General features: G+C 44.9%; 1 protein-coding gene across 3 annotated transcripts in view; it reads right to left on the bottom strand.

The window, feature by feature from the left end:
* Positions 1-1,213: 1,213 nt before the first annotated feature.
* The window catches only part of LOC118785474 (intersectin-1-like), a 52,205-nt gene continuing 38,010 nt past the window's right edge, over positions 1,214-15,408 (bottom strand). For all 3 annotated transcript variants that reach the window (XM_036540143.1, XM_036540144.1, XM_036540145.1), the window contains 17 exons: positions 15,014-15,096; positions 14,692-14,858; positions 14,239-14,284; positions 13,780-13,901; positions 13,130-13,253; positions 12,166-12,357; positions 7,372-7,493; positions 6,408-6,514; positions 5,453-5,636; positions 5,252-5,350; positions 4,866-5,033; positions 4,034-4,246; positions 3,538-3,659; positions 2,795-2,877; positions 2,469-2,552; positions 1,964-2,137; positions 1,214-1,554 (listed from right to left, as the gene is read on the bottom strand). In XM_036540143.1, the coding sequence (XP_036396036.1) occupies positions 1,406-1,554; positions 1,964-2,137; positions 2,469-2,552; positions 2,795-2,877; positions 3,538-3,659; positions 4,034-4,246; positions 4,866-5,033; positions 5,252-5,350; positions 5,453-5,636; positions 6,408-6,514; positions 7,372-7,493; positions 12,166-12,357; positions 13,130-13,253; positions 13,780-13,901; positions 14,239-14,284; positions 14,692-14,858; positions 15,014-15,096 (2,239 nt within the window). In that variant the 3' untranslated portion in view covers positions 1,214-1,405. The remainder of the gene's footprint in view (positions 1,555-1,963; positions 2,138-2,468; positions 2,553-2,794; positions 2,878-3,537; positions 3,660-4,033; positions 4,247-4,865; positions 5,034-5,251; positions 5,351-5,452; positions 5,637-6,407; positions 6,515-7,371; positions 7,494-12,165; positions 12,358-13,129; positions 13,254-13,779; positions 13,902-14,238; positions 14,285-14,691; positions 14,859-15,013; positions 15,097-15,408) is intronic.

The following is a 15,408-nucleotide window of genomic DNA, read 5'->3' as shown; positions in this document are numbered from 1 at the left end:
GCTTGCATGTGTATCGGCATCAGAGTCTAAAGCCAACACTGCTATGCTCACAGCAAAGAGTTCCAGGCCTGCACAGGTATGGAGCCACCCTGGACTGATTAACAGGAGCTACATGCGATTCTGACATAATCCTTCAGTCAATCCTTCCGTCACTTAATACCCTGCATCAAACAGCCTAGACCATGTGAGCACCGTTGTCATCAGAGACTAAACCAGTCACCTACTTGAAGAGGCCAGCGAGGAACAAACTACACTCATACTGTATAAATGAATTCAAACATAAGTTCAGAATACAGTCATAGTCATCCGTCTCACTATTAAACGCTTTCATTTTTCGTTTTGCATTATATTCTCCCACACCACCCAAATGTAAGACGTACTCACTGCTCACTGTTCGAACGACATTGCAAACAAGCCCTGCTTCGCTCTCCAGGCAATTCCTTAATCCATTAATAAATACACTCTACCAACTGCAGACCACATGCAATCGGTTCCCTCATAGGTGTACATTTGTCTTGGTCTTTGCAAAATAATATGAGCACTACCAAGGATCAAGAACAAAAGTGTTTGCTATTACACCTGCGAAAAAAAAAAAAAACCCTTGACTTAAGCTGAATAGCTCTGTGTAACTTAAGTGCAACACATTCATGAACATGTAACCATATGTGGCTACTTTCACAAAAAGGGCACCCCATAGTACATGTAAGTCTACATAGTAATTCATTCACTCATGTGCCACTTCCACGTACTCCTTTAATGTGCTGGCTTGACATGAATGCCTGTGTGTTTGCCAGTTTGTTTTTCAACAAGTTCTAAATTAAACACTGATATATAGACATGAGGTCTGTTAGACTGTTTGATTGTAAATAGACACATCATGTAACACTGTGTGCTCATCATGTAATAACGCTACATAGTGTTCCTGAATGGGCGCTGTGACTGTTTTTGCTGACCTATTAAATACATAAATACATTAAAAAGCTTCATAAGACAAATAAGATGCCTGTAGCTACAGAATCTTTGACAGTTGTCAGATCCTTGTGTCATGCCAATGTAAAAAATGATAATACATTACTCAAAAATAACTAATAGAATGTGTTAAATTAAAAAATAAAATAAAAATTATATTTTATCGCTCGTTACGATCTTAACAGCTTTTGCAGGCAAAAACATGAGTGTACACAAACACACAAACAAACATACAGACAGACAGACAGACAGACACTCTCTCACATGCACACGCACATAGACGCACGCGGGCACACACACGCACAGGAGGTGCTGCTAGTGGGGATCAGTACATCGGAGATTCAGAACACTGTGGTGGGGAGTTGGAGTGTTTGAGAATCCAAATGGGAGCGTCAGGGAGCCGGAGCCAGCAGGAGCCGATCCAGGAGAGCCAGGTCTACGGCTCGTCGAAGAGCTGCAGGTCCAGCCGCACCACTATCTCGCCGGTCGGAACCTCGTGCAGGAGGAGCCGCTTCGTGATTGGGCCTTTCGAACCCTGGTCCTTCTTAATGTCTGCCAGCCGGATCTCCGTCCTGCCCAGGAAGTCTGCAGTCGGGGAACACAGAGAAACAAAAAACATCTCTGTTACAGAGCCTTCAACATGAATCCTAGCCTCTTAACGGTGCTGACATATGTCCAAACCTCTCCTGTGTGTGTATCATTGTGAGCATGTTTAAGTGTGCGCTCATGTGTAGCGGGGCTTGTAACCACAAGATTGCTGGTTCAGTCCTCCACTGGAGCACTGTTGCTGTACCCTTTGGCAAGGTACTTACCCCAGAAGTGCCTCAGTAAATATCCAGCTGTATAAATGGATAATATATAAAAACTGTAACCAATTTAAGTTGCTCTGGATAAGAGCAATAATGTACGATGTGTAAGATGTGTGCGTGTATGTGTGTTTGTGTACGTGTGTGTGCATGTGTGTGTGAGCGTGTGTGGTTTAATGCCGACTGACCATCAGGGGAAAACTGGTCCCTCTCGAACACCGTCACACACAGGACATCCTGTTCCAGGTCTTTAATGAAGAACTGACAGTTGGAGTTCCACTTGGGGTTCAGTGTATCTTGTAGGGTCTTGGTGATGTGGCACTGAGAGCCCATTGTTACCTCACAATATGGGTTACTCTTCCCTAAAAGACGGGACACATTCAGCACTCAGAGCATCCTTTACATTACATTTACATTTATTAATTTGGCACAATTAATCTTGCCAGAAAAACAAAGCAGGTTTATAAAGTACAAAAGGGTTACTCATTCTGAAAAGATAGAGCCTAACTATTCAATAACAACAGATTTATGTAGTAAAGTATGTTAACTTCCAGGACAAGCATGCCACTTTACACTGTACATTACTGTATGGGATAAACTGTCTCTGTCACACATCTTCCTTTTAACAAATGCATAAAATACATTAGAGCACTGGGCCGTATGTCCCCACAGGTCCATTGGTTAATCACATACCGTGAGAGCGACAGGGCTTTAGTTCGATGCCCTCTACGATGTTTACCATCAGCCGGCCAATGCCAGTGGCCCTCTGTGACCGTACTGCAAACGAGGAAATGAGAGTCAGAGACATACTGCTGCACAAAGCAACACTTTTCCTGTGTGAGGGACCTGCACTGGTACTCATTTCCACACTGTGTCTGTGTGAAAAACCTACAGTGATACACATCCTCACACTTTCCCTCTGTGAGGCATTGGCACATTGTACTGGTTGAGCGACTGAGTGAGTGTGTGTGTGTGTGTGTGTGTATACACTTGTTCTGCATGTGGACATCGTCTCCTACCCAGGTACGCCTTCTCCCGCTTCCTCTTCTCGGTCTCGATGTAAAGCTCAGAGGCAGCCTTGATCTTCTGCACCCAGGCTGTCCTGAAATACAGTCGATTGGCAACAGTGAAGAGAAGCAATGCCACTATTTCAACGCATCCCCACCGAATTAGGAATGCAGCCAGTAAGCATATAAGAGGGTGTATTCATATCCATTACTTACTGGCCAGCTAAGAGAATGATGACCCTGCCAGTGTGGGAAGGGGGCCACAGTCTGCCACTTTGGGAGACTTTAATTATATGCCTTTATCCTGAATGTAGATGTTGGGTTTGGGTGTAATGTATAATGAAAGGTGACCAGCAGTAACTCTTGACTATTACCATGTACCGTGTAGACTTTTTCAATTATAGATGCTATGGAGCATGATACAAAGGCAGCAGCATAGCACAGTGGTAAGGAGCAGGACTCTTTACCAAAAGGTCGTTGGTTCGATTCCCTGCTAGGCAACCATTGTCAAGCCTTGACAACATACTTAGCGCAGAATTGCCTCAGTAAATATCCAGCTGCATAAATGGGTAACATGTAAAAAAATTGTAACCTATATAAGTTGCTCTGGATAAGAGCACCTGCTAAAAGCCAATAATGTAATGTAATGTAAGGTGGTCTAAAGTACTCACCTCTCACTGATACTCTCTGCCAAAAGCATGTTGGAATGTGAGATATGCTATAGGATGTGAAACAGGGCGGTCTGCAGTGCCTACCTCTCGCTGATGCTCTCCGCCCTCAGCGTGTAAACTCTGTCAATATGCGAGATGTGGAAGATGGGCTCGTCCCCCGAGGGGTCCGTGGGGAGCTTCACCAGCACCTCGTTCAGGAATATGGGCTGTGGGGGGGTGATGGGGGGGCATTAGGGCAGATTAATGTGTTGTGCTTTAAAAATAGACTCTCAAAGCTAACCTGCCAGCTTCAAACACAACTGGTGACACTTAAAGAAGGTGACATTCTTCAACCTTCAGTTTACAAGACAACCTATGTAAGTGAACAGGTAAATCAGAAAAGGTGAAACAATGTCCAACTTAACGGTCTATCGTTCTTTTGGATTTTTCTTTTATTTCATTTCATTTATTTACATAAGCGATAGCCACTGCTGCCCCTGAACGGCCCGACACTGCCTTGCTGGTTGCTGAATCAGCTGCATGTGACCTGCAGGCTGCAGCGGTCGCCGTGCCTCCCTTCCTCCCAGATACCCGCGCTCACCGTCTTATACATCCTGTACTGCAGGTGGGACTTGGGGCTGAAGACCTTCTCGGAGCCCGAGGAGCCCAGGGGCTTGATGATCTGCGTGAGCAGCAGGAAGTCGTTGAACAGGAAGCCGTACAGCTCCTTGCTGCTCTTGGCCTTGTAGAGCTTGCCACTGTGCAGGAACTTGCGTGGGCCCAGGCAGTTGGTCACGGAGTTGAACACCAGTTGCTTTTGGGAGAGCGGGACAAAGGGACGGAGCGCTGCTGTTATTTTCCATTGCTGCTTAATTGGCTGGTTTGATTGATAATCTTATCTGATTAGTATGACTACTCATGGCACAGTTATTCAAAAAAGACACAAAACTGAAAAACAATTAGTGCAGTGATATTTAAAAAAAGGCTAATATCCCCATCTAGTGGCTGCTCTTCAGCAATCTCTAGTGCCAGCTGTGCGTGAGCGTATGTATATGTGTGCACATGTATACGCGCGTGTATGTCTGTTGTGTGTATGTGTGTGTGCTTGTGTATAGTGCAAGTGTAAGGGGTGGCAGTGTAGCATAGTGGTAAGGAGCAGGACTCATAACCGAAGGGTTGCCTGTTCGATTCCTGGCTGGGGCGCTGCTGCTGTACCCTTGGGCAAGGTACTTAACCTAGAATCAGTTAATATCCAGCTGTATAAAATTGTAACTGATGTAAGTTACTCTGGATATGAGTGTCTGCTAAATGCAAATAACGTAATGTAATGTATGTGCATGTGTATGTGTGTTTTTGGCGTAAGTGTGCATATACGTGAGTGTGAGCGTGAGTGTATGTGTGTGTGTGTGTGTGTGAGATATAGGTGCATCTACCTCAGACAGCCCCTCACACTGGACGTGGGCCTGAATCCACTCCAGCCGGTCTGAGTTCTCCTTCTCCCTCACACCCTCGTTGACCTGTGAGCACAGCTCCTCGGCCTTCTCCAGGGCCTGCTTCAGGTGGCTGTGGTCCGGGTGGCTCTCGGGGGTGTTCTCCAGGATCTGAGAGGAGACCACAGGGGAACGGGACCGCGCTTCACAAACAAGATTCGGAAACCAGTCACACTGAAATGGATTTGACATCTACTTCACATGCTGATATTAAACTATTTCGCAGACGCTCTAATCTACAGGTGTGTGCATTTTTGATGAAGAGGGTATTGTGTGTACACGTTCGTTCTTGAGGAGGGGGAAGTGTGTGTGTGTGTGTGTGTACGTACGTTCTTGATGAGGAGGGGGTAGCGGGTGACCCTCTGCATGGGCTTGAGTAGGAAGCTGGACAGTGGCATGCCCTTACAGCGCGGGTCCATGGCTAACCTCTGAAACACAGAGGAGGGAAAGGTTTTCGGCCGGTTTCACGAGCGTCAACACCGAGGCAATGGCCTGACCGCAGACCCCCACCCCAGGCCCCCGCCCGTTACCTTGACGAACTCCTTGAAGTCGGGCACCTCGTCGGTCTTCTGTTGGATTAAGGTGGCGCCGTTGAGCTGGCAGCTGCAGAAGCGGATGTAGGGCTGCATGTGGGGCAGCTGCGCCGTCAGGATGTCGCCGATCATCTTCACCGGCATGCGCTCGCCCGACATCTTCTTCCTCACCCGCAGGGCCCTGGGGAGAGGGGTGGAGGGAGGGAGGGAGAGGGGAGGAATGAGACGGGACAAGGAGAAAGGGAGAGGAAACGGAGGGAGAGAGGGAGGGAGAGACGGGACAAGGAGAAAGGGAGAGGAAACGGAGGGAGAGAGGGAGGGAGAGACGGGACAAGGAGAAAGGGAGAGGGACGGAGGGGGAGAGGGGGAAGATGAATTGGGGAAGGGAACAGTAAAACGGGGTGAGGGGCCAGACAATGTGTGAGTGACATTATCAAACACAGAGTGGGTTACAGACATCACAGTTCTCACTGTTAACGCCACAGAGTAAAAACTCTTCTGCCACCTCACCTGATTCAGCAACAACTGTTTCATCATTATTTTACTGATATGCAAAATAAAACACTACTCTTAATTTTAGACGTAGCTATAGCTACACCTCTTCACAGGATTAACCCTCATTTACTACAAAAACAAAAACAGCAATAAGCTGTACAGAGGATGGCTCCTTTGTTGCTTCGTAAAGCTCACTGAACAGTTGCAGTCTGGTTTTCAAAGTGATTCACTTAAAAGTATTATGCTTTTCATAATAGCTTACAGACATCTGTAATATAACTGGATTTTCTACAGAGTTTAGGTTTGGCTTTTATTTTATTTACATGAAAACTCTATGACAAATAGATTTCTTCTCTTTCTAACTGGCACATGACCTAACTGTCGCTCAGTTCTGAATTATGATGGCAATAAGCGCAAGGTGATCAGCAATGTGATGAGCGTGCTGTAGGGGGCGTACTTGAGCAGCTTGATGTTGCACATAATGAGCTCCTTCCAGTTGACGAAGATCATGGCCACCTCCTTCTCAGTCAGCAGCTCTGACTCCAGCAGCGGCTTCTGAAAGACCTGAAGGAACCACAGCGCCGTGTTAAATCACTTTATACACCAAGGTGGAGGGTGGAGCCACATTCAGAATTCTGGTACTCCATCATATGATTGAAATCACTGTTATGTCACAGAGCACTTTCCGCCTTTCTTAGTAGGATGTTGCACTGATGCGCCCAACGTGTCCTGGGGGAGTAATCTGCTTGTATACTCCACCCCTGAATAAAGCAGAAGACTACTCTTATTACACACTTACAGTATTAAGATGGGGGGTGTTCTTGACTAATGTAAGCTACAAAGTCAGTGTACTTCCATAAAAGGAGCTCACTGTTCATTCTGGGCAGGACTCCTAATGAACCCTTGAAAGCTTCTGAGAGAAATGTTCCGCTAGATGCATCACCGATTCAAGATAAAATGTAACAGCGGAATCAAACACAGCTAAGGGGCAACTGAGTTAGAACTCACAATCTGCAGCCTCTGGCCCAGGACTGAGGAAGTTTACAGCATCATGTTGCACAGTGAGAGTGTGAGTGAGGGAGTGCCCTTGCTTATCAGTGGACCCCACACTCACAGAGTTACTGTAACCTGTGACCGGAGCAACACAGAGCTGCGATGTCATAGCCACAGAATTCCAAACATTATGAGTCAGCAGAGTGAACTGCAGGTCACTCAGCTAAAGCTTGTGATCACTATTATTGCAATAATCATCATCATTTTCTTCTTCACCCTCCTCCGTTATTTACATAGTGCTTTTCATTTTAGAAGGATCTCAGAGTGCTCTATGTTACGTGAACCTCCAGAACTGTGTAGCGTGACCCATGCCCACAGAGTCGAGCTGCTGGGAGTGCACAGAGATGACACTGTGTGGCGGTCTCTACCTCAGTGACGAGTTGCAGGTCGTTGACGTAGTTCTCCTCAGTGGCAATGAGCTCGTGGGTGTACCCCTGCCGTTTCCTCTCCATGGGGGTCAGCATCTCCAAGAGGTGCAGGTCGGCGCACCCTGCGAACGGGACAAGAGCCTAGGTCAGCCGTCCTGTCCTTCCAACCTTCTCTCACTCACACATACACACACACACACACATACACACACACACACACAGACAAAATGTCCACTGCCGAGTCCGATGGACACGGATGCCCAAGTTGGCTGTGGCGGTGTGGCTCAAGTTGGTTTGCGGCTGCTTGCCAGAAAGGGCTATGCTGATGGGGACCAAAATCAAAAGCAAGAAAAAAAATGACCCAAAAAACAAACATGACCACAGCTGGTCATGCTGAGCTCACAGTGTAAAAACATAGCCTTGGTTATTTTCCCCCTGCCAAGGAACAGCTGGGGTCACAGCACTGCTCACCATGGGGCTGTCTGCTTTTCCAGCCACTATTAGTGCAACATGGAACTACACAAACTCTGTTCACATTCTTTACCTCCCAATGGCATTCTTCCATCTCTGCCGAGGCTGAGGTCCTAATCAGTCATAGTGCAACTTAAATCCAACTTTACATTTTCTACCAACACAAGGGTGCTGGCACTTCACATTCACATGTATTAAATTACATTACACTACATTCATACTTCATACACGACATAAGTACATGTTTTAAGTAGTGGGAATGGCTTTTTGTTGTCTATGCCTCCTCATTTATTATTTGCTGGAAAGCCGGAGGGTCATAGGTGCTGATGAGCCACAGGGGGTCGCAGGTGCATTGAGAGTTGTTCCAGAGGTCCAAACTGAAAGGCATTTCCAATATTTCCACCGCAAACTAATTCAGTTTTTTGGCTGCAAAACAGCAGTGCTGACCTTCTCTGCTTTTCTGACGTTTCATTAATGGATCCCACAGAAATGATTCTCTTTAAGATGTATATTATTGGTTCAAAATGTACTAATTTAACCACTAATTTAAGCAGGAAAAAGCCAATTTTTGAACCAGTGGAGTAAGAAATAAAGCTCTGAAAGGGTTCCAAACAGAAAATAAAGTTATTTGCTAATAGTAATGTATTTATGCCAGTATGACACTCTAAAGGACTAATAACCCAGACAAGTATTTCTAATTACTGGGTCAAACTTGATTCATGGCCTGCCACAGCCTGGGCGTAATTGTATTCCCAACAAACCCCTAAGGGATTCAAGTCTGACTGACCTAAATACTTCACATTACCTTTTTACACCCATGTTGAAAGCATTAATTCATTTAAGGTGTAATGGTGTGAAAAGTTTTGAAAATTTGCGGACAAAAAATTCATGTTTCAGGTGGTGGTCAACCAGTATCTGTGTTGCTTAACCTATTTTACGTTTCTTGTGATGCATCTGACACAGGCTTTGCAAAATACCTTGTTACATTAAACTGTTGCCATTTAGCAGACACTCTTATTCAAATCGACTTACACAGTGTATCCACGAAGTGGCATGAAAGGCTGCACAAACAGGAGACCACTAACCACAACCTCCTTAACTCTACTGCTGTGAAAAAAATGACAGGTGCATCTTTCATGTTTTTCTTTGACAAATTACACTACACTGTATTACATTCATTTATCAGATGTTCTTATCCAGAGCGACTTCCAGCACAATAGAACTTAAGTATACCCATTCAAGTTGAATGAGCAACAGTGTCAGACTAGGCTAACAACACTCCCAGACCAATGAGTGTTAGCATAACACTATTCAAGGCCTACCACAAATTAACTTGTGCAACCCGACAATTAAGACAAGTGGGTGTAGTAACTTGCAGAGGGTGAGGGTGTGATTGACTGGCTGTGAGAAGAATGGACAGACAGTTGTAGGACCTGTGCTGGGGTCACACCCTTTCACTGGGAGACATGGAGGTGGAACTCCTGTGGAGTAATGCAAGATCTTACAGCAGCAGAGGGGTTGTGTAGATAGTAGACATAGGAATAACGGAGAGAAGCAGTGTATCACATTTCTGCTTCGATGGGTTCATCCATCTCACCAAAAGCACACACACTTAACTACCAACACGCCTTTTAATTGGTATTTATACATGTCTTTACTGTTGCTTAACATTTGGTTTTGAGGAAATACTACAGCAATCAAATGCAACGGAATATGATTTCATGTTTTATTTCTGTCCTTTTTTTGATTGCTTGTTTGCATTATAACAGTGGAGAGACACACCAGTTCATTCAGGTACAGTACAGGGTACATTTAATCTGTAGTTTGAGATTTGTGTGTTATTCTAACCCAGGCTTGTTATAATATATTAACCCTGATGTATGAGGGTCTAAGAAATAACTGAAAGTCCAACCAACCAATCATAAAGCAGCAAAACCCAATACTGTCACATTAACTGAAACACATGTTGCTGTATGCAATTCAATTTCTATTATAGAATTACAATAAAATCACAATACTGTTATGCAACAAATAAAATAAGAAAAAACAATGAAAGAGAATATGGTACCTGTATTAAGCTATATGTCTTAAGTGAATGCCATGCTTTAATGCATGAGGAATACAATATTTAACACAACGCAAACCTTGTGTGTGTGGTGCTTGTGCAAAACAGGCACATCTTGGTAGAAAGCTCCATTAAGGTAATTACTCAAAAATACCACAGTCATTAAGGGGTTTTTTTTCATCTGTAAACATTGGAGCTAACAACGAGGGTATAATTATTTTTTGTTGAGTATACTCTTCATAAGATTTGTTTGATTAAAAAGATTTTTCCCCGAATACAGAAATGGAAAAAAAAAGTTTTAACAAGTCAATTAGGTGTTATCGTCCATCAATTATTTGTACAGGTGAGGTGTTTTGCAAAAAAACCAAACTGTCTAACGTATTTAAACTACAATTCAGTTTCAGTGGGGGAAATAAAAACATTACATATCATAGATACAAAAACACTACAACAATTTCATTCATTTATAAAAATAACACTAAGTCACAGCAGAGTGACTTGGGCTAAAGAGTTCTCTGACTCATATTGCGATTCGGCTATTTTCAAAATCTAACAGTTGAAAGGAAAGAAATGAGAAAATAAAACATGTAAACAAGTTGAATTTCATCTCATCCTGTTCTGAACATACAATGACATTCTTTATCTGAACATGACAAGGAGTAGTGTTTTGAAACTTTCAGTCGAACACAGTGAACAGGTGAGCCCACACACACCTTTAAAAACAACACGTGTGTGTGTGTGTGTGTGTGTGTGTGAGTTACTGAGCTTGAACCCCCTTCTTTGTGGTAGTTGAGAATTATTTGGTATAAAACACCAATCGTTACCACATCACACATATGCTACAAAACAAATGGAACAGCAAGCACACAGACAGTAAAACATTCAACAAAAGAATGCTTGGTATAACACTTAAAAAGAAAGAACAGAGGGAAACGTGATTGGACAAGTGGAGGAGTTCTGTCCCACCCACAGAGTTCTGGTGGACAGCAATGGAGAGTGTAAGGAGGAAGGGTGGTCCTGCATGGAACACAAGAATAATCGCCACCCCTGCCACCTCCTCTCCCAGACATGCATCTGCACCACCTCTGTGAGCCTGTGACCTCTGAACTCCTCAAACTACCCATGTGACAGATTGGTTGTGACTTAAGCACAGTTTCCCAGAAGAAACCTCTGATGGCGTGCATCATGAACAGTCTAACCACATGCAGTGATCTTTCGCTGATAGTGGGTCTTTCTGTGGAGCTGTGGGGAGGCGAAGGGTAATGAGTGGGGTGGGGTTGGGTTAGTCAGGTAAGCAGAGGTCAAACATCCAATGGAAGCTTTTTTGACTATGTGGTTGTTTCTTTAGTTGTTCAACAGCATAAATGAAGAATGTTTTAAATAAACAACACTGACAACACAAAAAAGAAAGATTAAAAAATTGTAGTTAAAAGAAAGCCACAAAAAGACCCACTATCCAGGCTTCAGTTTGTCATTAGTCAGTTGTTATCATAAAAAAAAAAAAATGTGTTCAGTTTGATAAAATCAAATTTATTCACGTAGTTATCGAATTATTCTTTGAGACAGGCGGAGGAGGTCGTCAGTCAATTTTGCGTGCGTCTACGTTTCGCTTTAAAAATGAGGTAATAACTACTCTGCAGTGTGTTCTTCTAGCCAGAGGGTCAGTTGGCGATCATGCAGGAGTCACATGATCAGGGGCTGCATCTCCCATCATCCCTCGGGGCAGTGTATAGGGGATAGTGGGTCTCTTTGAGGACTTTCAAGGCTGAGTGGGAAATGGGCAACAAATGATTCCTAGAAAGAGGAGGAAAACACAGCACATAAGCAAAAAACAGAAAAACGAAAAAGGAAACAAACCAAAAAAAAAAAAAAAAAAACAAAAAAATGTGCAAATATACAAGGTAGGAGAAACCAAATGAACCGGGCAGACATGTTTCACCACATGGCATGACACAAACAGATGACACACAGATCTCACATGCTACATCGAGGGAGAGGGGCGGAGTCTAACAGCAAAGGCAACAACGGTGGTGTGCTGGGGAGAGGGCTGGGTACAGAGTACACTCAGATCAACCTGGGGGGGGGGGGTTGGAGGGGAAAATTTTAATGTCCCATTTGAGACAGCCTTCAAAGAGACCTGGGCTGAAAGACACAGACACCCTGCAAACCGACTGCCGAAGGAACACTCTCTCCGTTTCACCCGACTGCATGTGAAGCCCTTCTCTGTTTGTAACGCGAAGAGCAGCGAGGGTACTCACATTGCTGGCTGGGGTCCGTGTCGGTGGTCAGCTTGACGTAGTTGGAGGGGAAGAGGCCCACGGAGCCGTTCAGCTCCCCCTTCCACCAGTCGGGGTCCTCCCTGCTCAGCACGTTGATGACCTGGCCCTTCCCGAAAGGCAGCTCGTCGTCGTTCTGCGCGATGTAGTCGTACATGCCGATCACCTGGCACACTGCGAGCGAGATAAAAGCATGCACACGCACATTACATTATTGTCATTTATCCAGAGTGACTTACACAGGTCACAGTTTTTACATGTTATCCCCTTATATACAGTACCAGTCAAAAGTTTGGACCCACTTTTCTTACTTTACTGTTATTCTTAAATGTGGGAAATAGTAAAGACTTCAAACTATGAAATAACATAAATGGAAACATGTATTGACCAAACATGCATAGGCAAAAAATATTTCTTAAAATTGAAAATTGAGAGGGGCTTACATTTTCATTCATTGCTCTTATCTACTCTGCTGTATTTAAATGGTGTCATTACAATTAGGACTGGTACTCCACTGTCATCAATAGTATCCACTATTCCTAATATTCCATTACTAGCTCTTTAACAGCAGTGTGGGCAGCAGTGTGGCATCAAAGTAAGGAGCAAGGTTTGTAACTGAATGGCTGGTTTGATTACCTGCTGGGGCACTGTTTTTGTACCCTTGGGCAAGGCATGACACCCACAACTGCCTCAGTAAATATCCAGCTGTATAAATGGGTAACACATAAAATTGTAACCTTTGTTAAGTCTCTCTGGATAAGAGCGCCTGCTAAATGAAATTAATGTAATGCAATGTAACATTTACAACCAAACCAGACAGGAAGACAGAGCCCCAGATACAGCTGCTCTGAAAGACTGCCTCATATTAGTGTTTGACAACTGTGTAAGCAAGGAGACCAGAGCCACCAACTGTGCCTCTCGCTCCACTGAGCCATCTCCTTCGTACCTGCGCTGGGCACCACTGCTTTAGGAGGCGTGGGCTCCGTCGGCGTCGACTTATTGGTGCTGGGACTCAGCAGCTTCACGTAGTTGGCGGGAAACCAGCCTATCTGACGCTTCTTCCCTCTAGCCTGGACAGACAGAGGCAGACTCTTAGTGGGGAAGTCGCTGACGTCGGGAGGTGATCGTGAAGACGTCAGAAATCATCAGGAAAAATGAATTACGCAGCAGAGTGTGTCCGTATAAATGACAGCTGATTTCACTTACAACCGTCCCGCCAAGGAGAGCCTTATAGCTGTATCACACGCTACAGTGTCTGCTGACCCACACTCAACTGCGTCCCACAGACAACTGCGTACGCCAAATATTTCCACAGGCATGGATGCACAGAATGCAGACTCCCTTAAAACCCAGTGTCTGAAAACCTTGCCTGGCTTGAACAGTACTGTAACACTTTATAATGTGCAGTACAGAATAGTACTTTCAAAAACAGAGGGCTACACATACACTTCAACTTGAATGGACACTTTTTTTCTGTTGTGCTGGAAGTCGCTCTGGATCAGAGCGTCTGCTAAATGAATGTAATATAGTGTCATACAGTCTTTGTCATACAGTAACATGTTTTCCCACCATGCAAGGGTGTGGCTTCCTGTTTACCTGCAGCTCCCCCTCCCACCAGCCTCCCGGGTTCTTCTTCCTGATGAGGATAAGCTGCCCGGGCGCAAGGGTCAGCTGCTCCGCCCCTGTGGCACTGTAGGGGGCGATCACCTGGGCGATCTCTGGCAGACACCAAGAGGGCAAAAGGAGGAGGAGGGGCGGGGAGAGGAAGAGAGAGTGTTACAAAACACTGAAAACTTACCAAACGTCTCCAATAACCACACCTAGGTGAAGAAGCTTCGACAACTGATAGAATAGTGCTTTGCGTTTTCCTCAATTTGTGTTTTTCACTACGACTGTTTGTTTATTTTCCTGAAACCCAGCTGGAAAGGCAATGCTTTTCAGCTGTGACAGTACAGCTCTTGTTCAGTCACCAGCACTGTCTGTCACTGCTGACAGACGCACTCCCCTCTGAGCCCGCCTCGACCAGACCGCCGTTACTCTGACATCATCACTCACCCGGCTTCTTTCCCAGACTCCCCGTCTTCCCAGCCGGCCCCAGGCCCTGCGAGCACAAAGACAGCGCTGGGGATGTAACCATAGATACGCACGGCTAACCTTCTCACTACAGTGTAAGACAATGGTTCAGTTCAGCACCCGTTATGCCAAGGAGAAAAGGAGAGCTACATAATGCGACATAATGGACAATGAATTCCTGCATAAGGACTAGGGTCTCGTACGCTACACTGACTCACCAGCAGCTGAGAGTTTGAATAACCATACAGCAACCATAGTGTAAATTACTGCTTGCCCTTACAGTAATGCTAATTTGTACCCGTTAGTATTTAGGTTATCTCAAACCACTTAAAACAGTATCTCTTTTACATGTCATAAGTCAAAGCATTTCTCACCATCCCTGTGTGCCTGTGTGAGTTATTGGATTTAACAAAGGGATCGGAAGGGAAGACTCACCTCGGAGTCCTTGGGTTTGACGTAATTTGAAGGGAAGACGCCCGTCTTGTCCCCCACCACGCCCGTCCACCAGTCCCCCTCCTTTTTCGTGACCGCGATCACATCCCCCTGCTGGAACGTCAGGTCGCCCTGCTCACTGCTCTCGTACGTGTACATCGCGATGTACTCTAGGGAACGCAACACAGACATCCCACAATGCACTTTGATTACACACGAGCAGAGGCGCGCACATTGTTCATTTCACTCGCTTGTTTATGATAAACAGTCGTAGTTTAAAGGACACGTTTTAAACCATGGTTTAAAATACCGCAAAAGCACCTACCTTCCCCTGGCTCCATAGGCTTGCTGGGAGAGGGGGTGGGTCTCTTCACACTGGGGGGGCTTTCAGACGACCCCGACTCAATGCTGCACCATGGAGAGAGAAACAGGAGACCACAGGATAAGCTTACCAATGGCAGACTATGGTACTATACCCATAGTGCATCATAAACACAAATATAGATACCTATGTACAGTACCAGTCAAAAAATTTGGACAAAACTTTTATTCCTTATTTTATTACTATATTACGTAAGTCTTTAGATCAAAATGTCTTTGAAAGCATGTTTCCCATTATCTTAATCAGGTGTGTCCAAACTTTTGACTGGTAGTGTAGAGCTATATGAATCTATTCGTAATACAGAGTGAATATCTTGAGTATGATGGATATGTCAGAGT

Source organism: Megalops cyprinoides, chromosome 11 (assembly GCF_013368585.1).
Source record: "Megalops cyprinoides isolate fMegCyp1 chromosome 11, fMegCyp1.pri, whole genome shotgun sequence".
NCBI classification, from domain to species: domain Eukaryota; kingdom Metazoa; phylum Chordata; class Actinopteri; order Elopiformes; family Megalopidae; genus Megalops; species Megalops cyprinoides.
This window is presented reverse-complemented; position numbering and strand designations above follow the sequence as displayed.